Source organism: Oncorhynchus kisutch, linkage group LG8, assembly GCF_002021735.2.
Source record: "Oncorhynchus kisutch isolate 150728-3 linkage group LG8, Okis_V2, whole genome shotgun sequence".
NCBI lineage: Eukaryota > Metazoa > Chordata > Actinopteri > Salmoniformes > Salmonidae > Oncorhynchus > Oncorhynchus kisutch.
The window spans coordinates 77,209,202-77,222,467 of record NC_034181.2 but is presented as its reverse complement, the minus strand read 5'-3'; the positions used below and the strand labels follow the sequence as shown (position 1 = coordinate 77,222,467).

Sequence of the window (13,266 nt, the reverse complement as noted above, 5' to 3'; positions counted from 1 at the left end):
TCGTAAATCGGCGCCCAAAAATACTGATTTCCGATTGTTATGAAAACTTGAAATCGGCCCAAATTAATCAGCCATTCCGATTAATCGGTCGACCTCTAGTTTAGACCCTTTCTTCTTTAAGGTTGCTGCCCTTATCATCACCAAGCCTATCTCTGACCTTTTTAACCTGTCTCTCCTCTCTGGGGAGGTTCCCATTGCTTGGAAGGCAGCCACGGTGTGTCCTTTATTTAAAGGGGGAGATAAAGCTGATCCTAACTGTTATAGGCCAATTTCTATTTTGCCCTGTTTATCAAAAGTGTTGGAAAAACCTGCCAATAATCAACTGACTGGCGTTCTTGATGTCTATAGTATTCTCTCTGGTATGCAATTTGGTTTCCGCTCAGGTTATGGATGTGTCACTGCAACCTTAAAGGTCCTCAATGATGTCACCATTGCCTTTGATTCTAAGCAATGCTGTGCTGCTATTTTTGTCTTGGCCAAAGCTTTTGATACGGTAGACCATTCCATTCTTGTGGGACGGCTAAGGACTATTGGTGTCCCTGAGGGGTCTTTGTCCTGGTTTGCTAACTAGCTCTCTCAAAGAGTGCAGTATATAAAGTCAGAAAATATGCTGTCTCAGCCACTGTCCTTCACTAAGAGAGTACCCCAAGGCTCGATCCTAGGCCCCACACTCTTCTCAATTTACATCAACAACATAGCTCAGGCAGTAGGAAGCTCTCATCTATTTATATGCCTGTCTTATACTCAGCTGGCCCCTCCTTGGATTTTGTGTTAAACTCTACTACAACATAGCTTTCTTAGTGTCCAACAAGCTTTCTTAGTGTCCAACAAGCTTTCTTTGCCCTTAACCTTGTTCTGAATGTCTCCAAAACAAAGGTCATGTGGTTTGGTAAGAAGAATGCCTCTCTCCCCACCGGTGTGATTACTACCTCTGGGGGTTTAGAGCTTGAGGTAGTCACCTCATACAAGTACTTGGGAGTATGACTAGACGGTACACTGTCCTTCTCTCAGCACATATCAAAGATGCAGGTTAAGGTTCAATCTAGACTTGGTTTCCTCTATCGTAATCACTCTACTACAACATAGCTTTCTTAGTGTCCAACAAGCTTTCTTAGTGTCCAACAAGCTTTCTTTGCCCTTAACCTTGTTCTGAATGTCTCCAAAACAAAGGTCATGTGGTTTGGTAAGAAGAATGCCTCTCTCCCCACCGGTGTGATTACTACCTCTGGGGGTTTAGAGCTTGAGGTAGTCACCTCATACAAGTACTTGGGAGTATGACTAGACGGTACACTGTCCTTCTCTCAGCACATATCAAAGATGCAGGTTAAGGTTCAATCTAGACTTGGTTTCCTCTATCGTAATCACTCCTCTTTCATCCCAGCTGCCAAACTAACCCTGATTCAGATGACCATCCTACCCATGGTAGATTACGGAGATGCATTTTATAGATAGGCGGGTAAGGGTGCTCTTGAGCGGCTAGATGTTCTTTACCATTCGGCCATCTGATTTGCCACCAATGCTCCTTATAGGACACATCACTGCACTTTATACATCTCTGTAAACCCGTCGCAAGACCCACTGGTTGATGATGATTCTTTATAAAACCCTCTTCGGCCTCACTTCCCCCTAACTGAGAGATCTACTGCAGCCCTCATCCTCCACATAAAACACCCGTTCTGCCAGTCACATTCTGTTAAAGATTCCCAAAGCACACACATGCCTGGGTCGCTCCTCTTTTCAGATCGCTGCAGCTAGAGACTGGAACGAGCTGCAAAAAAACACTGAAACTGGAGAGTTTTATCTCCACCTCTTACTGACAGTTGTGGCTGCTTTGCGTGATGCATTGTTGTTTCTACCTTCTTGCCCTTAGTGCTGTTGTCTGTGCCCAATAATGTTTGTAACATGTTTTGTGCTGCTGCCATGTTGTGTTGCTGCGATGTTGTGTTGCTACCATGTTGTTGTCATGTTTTGTTGCTACCATGCTGTGTTGTTGTCTTAGGTCTCTCTTTATGTAGTGTTGTCTCTCAGGTCGTGATGTGTGTGTTGTCCTATATTTTATTTCATTTTTAATTTTTTGTTATTGTTTGTTTTTAACTGACTTTCCTAGTTAAATAAAAGTTAAATAAAGAATGAGAGATGTACAGGGGAGCGGCTGTAGGCCGCAGGTGGTGACTGGGAGCCCCAGAGCCCCGCGGTACCTAGCAGCATACCCTAGAAAGGTTACGCTAATCCAGGCTCCGACCTCTGCTTCAACCTGCTCCCTCCGCTCACCACAACGCTCAGGTTTCCTAGCTACCAAACCCCTCTTGTGTTACTGTGGCTGCTGGCCAGGGAAAACATACACTTCCGGTGTTATGTCGGTGGCATTGGAGGGTACGAGACAAGCCACTGTTACACCCACCTTTGTTTTTAGGCCTTAAACCTTTAGAGACGGTTTCCCAGACCTAGATTAAGATTACTTCTGGACTACAAAGCGTGCTCATTGGAGAATCCTTATTCAAATAGCTTCGAAGGAATAGACTTGATCTGGGTCTGAGAAGCCTACCTTTTTTATTTAGAATAGTTGTGACTCGTGCAGTACATCTTTATAGTATGCAATGTGATCATATTCATGGGGGCTTTCCTCTGCCATGTGCTGTGGGGGAATCTAGGCTACCAGGACAGGCTGTCCTATAGCCTACTTTGATTAAAAATCGCATGGGAACAGATGCCAGTGGTACGATACCACAATGTTAGAGACACGTGCTTCTATTTTTCTTCAAATGCCATTCTTTCCTCTGGACAACAGTTTATTCAGTGAACCGGCTCCAAAGAAAGCCAGCCACCACATTTCTCCCATTTAGCCTGACTGATGGTGTTCGGAGTCAGCCAGCTGCCCAGCTTCCGATAGAGCCATGGAGGATAGGGAAAAACTGACTGACTCATGTTTTGCTACTCTGTTGAGTTCTTTTTGAGTTCCCTGGCCTTTAGTAAATTAACATTCATTTTATTTGTGTCTGTGATCTGCATGCTGTGTGAGGGCTGAGTGGAGGACATTTCTGTGTGGCATGTTTGTCTGACATAGCATGGCCTGTTGAAAGCACAATATTAGTTTTGCCACGACCTGCCGGGGCACATAAAGAAACAATAGGCCATGGTTAGTGACTTTCTTTGACTAATGGAGAAGGTTAGGCTAGCCTTCGTGGTTAGGATAGTTACTGTAGAGAGAGGCATAATGTGGTGTAAATGTCTGCCTGCTAGGACAGCTTACAGTGGTGTGTATCATTCCTCATACTCATAGACCATGGATGCACACACACCCACAAACGTTTAATTTCTCCCCATTTGTACTGCACTGTGCTGTGTTAGAGCAAACTGTGTCTCCCTGTAACTGTAACAGACCAGGAACACCTTTATCATGCTGTATGGAACACATACTGAGAGCTCCTGAACTGGCTCAATGTAGCCAAGTCTTTTTATAACTGGCTCAATGTAGCCCTGTCTTTATAACTGGCTCAATGTAGCCAAGTCTTTATAACTGGCTCAATGTAGCCAAGTCTTTATAACTGGCTCAATGTAGCCCTGTCTTTATAACTGGCTCAATGTAGCCCTGTCTTTATAACTGGCTCAATGTAGCCAAGTCTTTATAACTGGCTCAATGTAGCCAAGCCTTTATAACTGGCTCAATGTAGCCAAGTCTTTATAACTGGCTCAATGTAGCCAAGTATTTATAACTGGCTCAATGTAGCCAAGTCTTTATAACTGGCTCAGTGTAGCCAAGCCTTTTTTATGTAGATTCAGTGTGTAGGCTAGTAGATGATGAATTACTAACATCCTAAATAGTTTTGACAATAATTTGCCTAAATAGGTTTTTAGAACATTATTTCTCTGTTGGTTCTAGATCAATAGAGCCATAGACCAGCCAAGCTACCCAGAGACCCACTGAGAGAGACAGTTTGTCTGTGTGGATGGGCACAGATGGAGGGTTTATTTTTGAGTGCAGCTGTTCAAATATGATTGTGCCCTACATAGATAAAAACATACAGAGGGGGAAAAAAACATCAGCATGCAACCTCTCCTGTGACACAGCCTCATCCATACTACAGTGCTGAACAACACAACCATACATCTCTATACCGTTTATAGTGTAAAACCTCTTCATGATTCACTGCTAGTTACAGTCCCTGCATGACCTATTACAAGTGTGATTATTCCAGTATGGTTAGCCTAATGTTGGTGGTAATTCCTATGATTCACTGTCTGACTGATGGGGTTGAACACACAGCCTACAGCCCCATTTAGACACTGTACTCTGTGTGTCACTCAGACCTAGTGTAGGCCTAGTGTGATCCTCCACAATGTTTCCAGAGGTCATGATTCAGCACAACCTGTTGTGTTCTCACTTCTTTATATTACCATATATAATGTGTCATTGCATTGGTTCTTCTATGTACTTATTCTCTTTGATTAAGGGCAGTCAAACCTACATTCCAGTAGCATATTTATGTTAAAAGCACAACCTCTTTTCCCTGACCAAATACAATTGCGATAGTTGAGTGGTTCTCTATACTAAAATTGACTCCTCTTACAAGTAAATGCTCTTAGTTCTCAGAGTAGGACATGTGGATGTGCTGGCCTGGCAGTAGTTTGTAATCAGAGCTACTGTACTGTGCTGCCAAGGCAGGTTTGAATGAATCCAGCCAGCTTAATTAGCTCTAACCTGCCCCTGCTAGCTAATATGTTAAACCTAAATCTCTGATTATAGAGCCTTTTTGTTATCCATAGGATGATTATGTAGTCACAGCGGCTCACAGGTAATGTCTTTCCAAAAGACAAGAAATGCCAGGTGATATAGGCTATATCTATTTGTTATCCATAGATCACCTAGGTAATGCCTAGGTGATCTATATCTTGTTGTTATCCAAACCATCAGTACCCTTATTGTCTATGTTTCGGTCTGTCCCCAGGACCTCTTCCCTACCCCCCCTGGACTGGCCCCTGCCCCACCTGTTTGGCCAGTACGAGCTGAAGGTTGAGGTGCACCCCAAGGCCCACCACCGAGCACACTATGAGACGGAGGGAAGCAGAGGGGCGATCAAAGCTGCATCAGGTGGTCATCCTGTTGTCAAGGTAAGACATATAGCTTATTGTACTCTTTCCCCTAGATTGTTTTCCAGACAGGGCTCAAAGGCCCCTGGCATCAACATTGTTAAAGCGGGTGGACCTTCCTCACTAATTCACTGGCCTAGTACATGGTCAGTGAATAACCCATAGAAATCACAATAACCAAAACATTCAGTTATTACCAGCTGGTGTAACCAACCTTACCTAATAACTGGCAAAACACAGGTCAAATGGCTCTTTAGGTCATAGTATACAGTAGGTCATGGCCATTTTGTTGTGCCTGTCTGTTAGCATGATGCCTGACTGCCCTGCAGTGTGTTACATAAGGTAAGCCTAGAGGCGAAAGAAACGCACACCAATTTAGGCGAGGTGCTGGCTAGTGGAGTAGAACGCATGAAAAATGAAAGTAGAGCCGCACAATGTAATAACCTAATATCCAACGTTTAGACAGACAAGCTGTCTTCATCAGGGTATAATGACAAACACTGCGGCCTGACTAGTTTATATAATGTCAAAGGGCACACACAGGTGTCTGTAATCATGGCCGGGTGTGGCCTGATATCATTGGTTAATTCTGATATATTAAAATAGCATTAAAAAAAACATAAATGGATAGCATACGATCATAGATACAATGGTCCCACAGTGTTAAAGGGGGAAACAGAGCGTCAGCAGAGAAATAATGAGGAAGTTCATAGATACAGCAACATCACAATAATCACAAGAATGGCTTCAGATCAAAGTCTACGTTGAGACCGAAGGGAGCAAGGGTCTTTAAATTAAGATCCAGGCAGCCTCTCGTTTTAACAATAAATTGTCGAGGTCACCCCCTCTCCTAGGGAGGGTGACATGTTCAATGACAATATAACGTAAGGATGAAATCGAGTGGTTTGCTTCCAAAAAGTGGGCCGCAACTGGGTAAGTCGAGTTTTTGCACCAAATGGTGCTATGATGCTCCGAGATTCGTACTTTTAATTTGCGCTTTGTTTTACACACATAATTTAAAGATAAATAACTGCCTTAGTGTAGCACGAGATAACACCTTTGATTGCATAAGGTAAACCTTTCTGAATTGAACCTATACCACCAGGGAAACTATCACCTTAGTCATGTAACCATGATGTCATTGTAGCAACCTGGACGCAGGAAGTAGAACTTAAGAAACTCTCTGATGGTAACTACAAGAGGCAGTGCAGCTCAGTTCAGTTCTGGAGGTGACCTGCATCTATACTGACAGTGACATTCTGGAAAAGGGCTCCCGAGTGGTGCAGTGGTCTAAGACACTGCATCTCAATGCAAGAGGCGTCACTGCAGTACCTGGTTTGAATCCAGGCTGCATCAAATCTGGTCGTGATTCGGAGTCCCATAGGGCGGCGCACAATTGGCCCAGCGTCGCCCGGGTTTGGCTGGGGTAAGTCGTTCTTGTAAATAAGAATTTGTTCTTAACTGACTTGCCTAGTTAAATTAAGGTTACATGTATTTTTTTCTATTTAAAAAATCAGATTGATGCCCGTGCCTTGTAGAATCAGGACCGGTGCCAAGACTGGGACTGTCACAACATGCAGTACCTCAACTGTCAATTTATACAGCCGTCTAGGTTTCGGCAGCTAGTGCTAGTGAATTAAAGTATTATGTGTAAGTATTACCAAACAATAACCGCCCCACCCCTCCCTCTGTACAGGTAGAAAGGGTGAGCTGCTGCAGCAGGCACGCCAGCAGGGCAGGGTACATCATCGCAGTCACCGTACCCGAAGCCCAATTAGTTTGTCTGTCATGTGATACCCCAGAGACTGCGGCAGAGTGAGCCTCAGCCTTACTACTGTACCAGACCTGGGTTGAAATAGTATTTGAAATATTTATGTTACTTAACTTGTGCTTGATTGAGCTTGACTAGATCAGTGAATCCAATAATAATAAATGCCATTTAGCAGACGGTTTTATCCAAAGTGACTTACAGTCATGCATGCATACATTTTATGTATGTATGGGTGGTCCCGGGAATCGAACCCACTACCCTGACATTACAAGTGCCATGCTCTACCAACTGAGCTACAAAGGACAAGGTCCAAACCCTGTCCAACTACAACACCACTCCAGGCAGGCTGAAGAAAAGGCTCCCAAGTATTTTGAAAGGATTTGAATACTATTTGATCTGAGGTCTGTTACAGAACCTATGTAGCGCCACATTCCTGACCCAGGGCTCCCGTTCTGTTATCCAGCCGACAGCCAGAGCAGAGCCAGGCAGCGGGTGAATATTTTATGCTCAGGGGACAGGGATCCTTTGTGTGGTGACTGAAGCGGGGCGGATGGCATCATGGGCCATGACCAGTGGTGTGTAACCCAACAATGCCCCGGCTTGGACTGTGTGTTTTCATAACCCAACAATAACCCTGTTTATAAGAGCCAGGAGGTGGCTTGTCATTCCAGTCCACTCCCTCAGGATCATCTTTTAGTTGGGGTTTTAATGGAACTATACACTGATACCCACAACAACCCCAATGTAATACTCTTCTAATTGAAGTGACCTTTAAAAATGTGGACGAGAGGAAGACCACAGTTTGGTGTCCAGAACCGCTCATTTCTTTAATTTTGGTTATTGGTTTTTGGTTATTTTTGGTTATTTTGACGCAAATGTTGACCATTTGTTCCATATAGCATAGTTTCTTAAAAACTATGCTAACTCTCATCTCAGGGCGAGTTATACAGACTGGGTCCTGTTCCTCCATCAGAGCTAATGCTGAACCATTTCAACTGCAACCTCTCATTCTACCCCACCATGTGTGACGATGCATAATTTAGCTATCAGAATGTTGAACCCAGGCAGGTCTAGTGGTGTTGTCCTTATTTACTAAACAGAACTTCCTCATTGTTTCTCTCCTGACGCTCTGTTTCCCCCTTTAACACTGTGGGACCAAGAGGCTGTCCTGTTATATTGACACTCTGTTTCATGTCCCCTTTAACACTGTGGGACCAAGAGGCTGTCCTGTTATATTGACACACTGTTTCATGTCCCCTTTAACACTGGGACCAAGAGGCTGTCCTGTTATATTGACACTCTGTTTCATGTCCCCTTTAACACTGTGGGACCAAGAGGCTGTCCTGTTATATTTGTTTTCACAGAAACACTGTTGTTTTGATTACAACCTGAACACCTGCCTTACTGATACAGGCCCAAGACACAATGTGCTGCTAGAGTATTTACAAAAAGTTTCAGGTAAGAAGTGCTGATCTTGGACCAGCTCCCCACCGGACCAGAAAATCATATTCATTATGAATTCTTTATGTAAAAGACAAAACTGATCCTATATCAGCAGTCGTACTCTGAGTGAATATACAGTAGGCCCTGGTGAATAGGGGTGAGTCATCAAGGGTCATTCAATAGCTTAACAACAGACTGACTAACAGCCTTTTCCCCTCCAGGTGCAGGTCTGTAACTAAGCCGATAGTCCCTAGCCATAGGAGGACATTGGTCCCTCAGTGTCTCCAGTGTGTCACTGTATCCTTCTGCTCTGATGGCACCAGTCTTCCTGTGGGGTCCACTGACTCAGGTGATGGGACTCGTGATGTCCTCAACTGACGCCATGACTGCCAACTGGCCGTGGTGTGGGCAGCTTCCTTTTGTGACTGTTGTGTTTGTTGTCTATATCAAGACACACACACACTCTCACACGAACACACACGTACACCCCCCTCCAGAAAAACAAGAGCATGCCACTGGGAAGGGGTCCATGGTTTGAAAATGAAGCCCGAGTCCTACCCTTGCCCACAACTTTCCGGCTCAACCCTACCCATGCCCATGACGTTCAGGCTCTACCCTACCCATTGCTCAAGACATTCAGGCTCTACTATGCCCACGACATTCAGGCCCTACCCTACTCATGTCCACAACGTTCAGGCCCTATCCTACCCTTGCCCACGACGTTCAGGCCCTATCCTACCCATACCCACGACGTTCAGGCCCTATCCTACCCATGCCCACGACGTTTAGGCTCTACCCATGACCACGACGGTCAGGCCCTACTCTACCCATGCCCACGACATTCAGGCCCTAACCATGCCCACGACGTTCATGGCCTACCCTACCCTACCCATGTCCACGACGTTCAGGCTCTACCCATGCCCACGATGTTCAGGCCCTATCCTACCCATGCCCACGACGTTCAGGCCCTATCCTACCCATGCCCACAACGTTCAGGCCCTATCCTACCCATGCCCACAACGTTCAGGCCCTATCCTACCCATGCCACAACGTTCAGGCCCTATCCTACCCATGCCCACAACGTTCAGGCCCTATCCTACCCATGCCCACAACGTTCAGGCCCTATCCTACCCATGCCTACAACGTTCAGGCCCTATCCTACCCATGCCCACAGCGTTCAGGCTCTACCCTACCCATGCTCACGAAATTCAAATCAAATTTGATTTGTCACATACTCATGGTTAGCAGATTTTAATGCGAGTGTAGCGAAATATCCTACCCATGCCCACAACGTTCAGGTTCTACCCTACCCACGACGTTCAGGCTCTACCCTACCCATGCCCACGACTTTCAGGCTCTACCCTACCCATGCCCACGACTTTCAGGCTCTACCATGCCCATGGCGTTCAGGCTCTACACTACCCATGCTCACGACGTTCAGGCTTTACCCTACCCATGCCCACGACGTGCAGGCTCTACCCTACCCATGCCCACGACGTTCAGGCTCTACCCTACCCATGTCCACGATGTTCAGGCCCTATCCTACCCGGGGCGGCAGCGTAGCCTAGTGGTTAGAGCGTTGGACTAGTAACCGGAAGGTTGCGAGTTCAATCCCCCGAGCTGACACGGTACAAATCTGTCGTTCTGCCCCTGAACAGGCAGTTAACCCACTGTTCCCAGGCCGTCATTGAAAATAAGAATGTGTTCTTAACTGACTTGCCTGGTTAAATAAAGGTAAAATAATTTTTTTTTTTTTAAATGTCCACGACGTTCAGGCCCCACCCTACCCTTGCTCAAGACGTTCAGGCTCTACACTACCCATGTCCACGACGTTCAGGCTCTACACTACCCATGTCCACAACGTTCATGCTCTACCCTACCCATGCCCACGACGTTCAGGTCCTACCCTACCCATGCCCACGACTTTCAGGCCCTACCCGTGCCCACCACATTCACGCCCTACCCTACCCAGGCCCTTTCTCCATGAGCTGCTCATCTCTGTCTGGTCCCCTGCTCCATCCCTGCACTTTGCTGCAGCCGCTCTCTGCAACGGCCCAGCTTGGGCTGCTCATGAGAGGTGGTAGAGCTGTTAGCTAGCAACTTTTGGTCACTCTAAACTCCTACCAAAACTTACAGAGTATTATTATTTCCTGTGAAATAATCTATCCTGTTGACTTGGACAATGTTCTGCTTTTATATTTTCTAAGACGTTCTGACACCATGTTATGATGTTAAGATATGACTGTACAGAGACACTGCACAGCAGAGCAGGAGGGAGCCCGGCCCGTACCCTGGTTGATGAAAAAGCAGGCTTTATCCTGAAGTATAATGTTGGGACCCTTCAGACTCTGGTCGGGTATCAGAGCTACTGTAGGTAGATGTAGCGCAGGGGAGGGGCAGTGGTGTAGTGGATGGTAAAAACAGTTTACCGACCTTTTGCGGAAAAATGCATTGAAAGTACAGGAAGCGTGACTTTTCTCACTACGACCGGCGATCAGAGTTAACCCAACCTATTTTTTTTACCACTACCACTGCAGAAGGAGCAGGACAGACGGCGGGCGGGCAGACATGGGCATGTAGGTGTGTGCGTACGTGTCTCCCCCTCAGCCAATCAGCCTACATTATTCATGCTACAGTATCTGCTTTATGCTAATTTTACCAGTCCTGTTCCTGAAGCACTTCCTGGCTTGTCTCCTTATCATCTATCTATTTGTCTAGACTCTCTGTGACCGAGCCCTGTTTATATGGCAGAAGTCAGCCAGTCTTTGTCTGCTGTTTTCTCTTATCACAGTAGGCCACAGATGCAGTTATAATGGTAGAGGTTGTGTGCCTGAGGCAGGAAGCTGTTAAAATATCCTGGTTCTCCCACCACCTGAAAGGGAAGGGTGGACTTGTCTCTGTTTTCTGCTACTGTTAAGATTCATGCTTTTACTGCCGTATGTTGACGTTCTCTATAGGACGTGTACTTCACTGATAATGCTGCTCACCTAGTTTGAACAACAGGCATTTGTTTGCTTGGGGGGCCTCATCTTAAATGAGTGGTTTTTATTTCATCCCCCGTATTGTTTAGTAGATTTGAAAGGTCGCTAGCTACAGGGTCTCCTTCCCATAACCCTATGGGTCACCAGGTTATCAGGCAGGGCAGTGTCATTTACATGAGAGGAACATGCAAGACTAACGGATCTTATCCACACTGTGATCAAACGGCCACCGAACTGTTCCCTTGGGCGTACATGTACATACATATCCTACTATAGATTAATGAGTAGTATAAGGGAAAGTCATAAATGTAGTCTCCTCAGTCTGTGTCTCCCCCCCAAAATAAACCATAGAGTGCAACAGAAAGAAAGCCACAGGTCTGCATGTCATAACAGTCATCTTCTAACTTAAACCTACAGTAGCCAGACAAACAAAAGCAAAACAATGTGACACTGTTTACATGGCACTGTTTGGACAGAGGTGATTCATGCCACTGTGTTCTGTGTAGAATGCTGCTTATTCCAGTGGATACCACGCCAGGCTATGCTACGCTAAGCTGTTCTAATGTAAACATAGCCTGGGTTACACCATGCTAAGCTAGGGCTTCTCCTCCGAGGCTAGCCAAACTGCTGGGCAGGCAGACCATAATTGTCAGGCACACCTGTTGCTAGGGGATGGGTAAGTCCAAAGCCTCTGGCTTAGCAATCCATGTGCGTATTTAACTAGCCTAATTGTGCGCTTGCTGCTTCGACACAAAGAAAAGTAGATCCACAGTGTTACACAGTTGGGCCATGGATACAGACACACACACACACACAGGTGTAGAACTTAGTGTGAAATGCTTAGTTACAAGTCCTTAACCTTTCTAGGGTAGGGGAGACGCTCACGTCCCACCAGGCCACCATCCAGTGAAACTGCAGAGAGCTAACATTCTAAATACATCATTCGTTGTATTAAACATTCTTGTAAATACATGTATCTTACATCATTTAAAAGATGAACGTCTTATTAATCCAGCCGCTGTGTCAGATTTCAAAAAGGCTTTACTGCGAAAGCAAACCATGCGATTTTCTGAGGACAGCTCCTCGCACACACAAGTATTACTAGCATTTTCCAACCAAGCATTAGCGTCACGAAAATCAGAAATAACAATAAAATAAATCGCTTACCTTTGAAGATCTTCCTCTGGTGGCAATGCCAAGTGTCCTAACTACACAGTGAATGTTGGTTTTGTTTGATAAAATACATTTTTATAGCCTAACACGAAACATTTGTAAACCGCTTGCGTCGTGATTTCCGTCTCATTCAACTTTGGACGAAGCGTTCGTGGTAATTACACACGTGGTAAAAACAAACGTTTATCCAGTCATGGTTGGTTTCATTGCAATCCTCTGGTTGTTACTAACACAACCATACATGATGGTTCTTTTCCTGGGACGTATTGACCGAAACAAACTGATTTTGAAAACCCCAATCAATGACCTCATTGCGCACCAATGGTAGGACTGCTCTATCGTTGATTGACTGTATTTTGGCCCAATGACCACTAATCATCTTGAAATATAGCCAATGAGCTGAGGTAAACGGCAATATGTAGTGGTTATACGTTCGAAGACCAGCCTTTGACGTAAACAAGGTTCATTCACCATTGCAAATCCTACTTGACGGAGCCACGAGTGTTACGCATAGCAGTACATAGTCAATAGCATTTTCAGCAAGTTTATATATTTAAATTATGGCAAATAAATCAGGAAAAGCTAAATCAAAGTCTAGGTATACAGATTTAACCCAAATTATAGAGGAAATTGATAGAGAAAGCGAGACCCGAGTTGCTTCAGCACCTTCTGTCCCCTCTACCTCTGTCCCTTCTGCTCCAGTGGTGTTCACCTGCCCAGATTCATCTCTGCAGGCATGAATGTACCTCAGGGCAAAAGGGGCACTGTAGGGAGACGTCGTTGTGCCCTTTGTCACAGGAAATGCCCCAT

General features: G+C 45.4%; 1 protein-coding gene across 3 annotated transcripts in view; it reads left to right on the top strand.

Annotated features, from left to right (window-relative positions):
* Positions 1-13,266, top strand: part of LOC109886099 (nuclear factor of activated T-cells, cytoplasmic 3) — an 88,044-nt gene that overhangs the window by 27,142 nt on the left and 47,636 nt on the right. For all 3 annotated transcript variants that reach the window (XM_031831258.1, XM_031831257.1, XM_031831260.1), the window contains exon 3: positions 4,947-5,109. In XM_031831258.1, the coding sequence (XP_031687118.1) occupies positions 4,947-5,109 (163 nt within the window). The remainder of the gene's footprint in view (positions 1-4,946; positions 5,110-13,266) is intronic.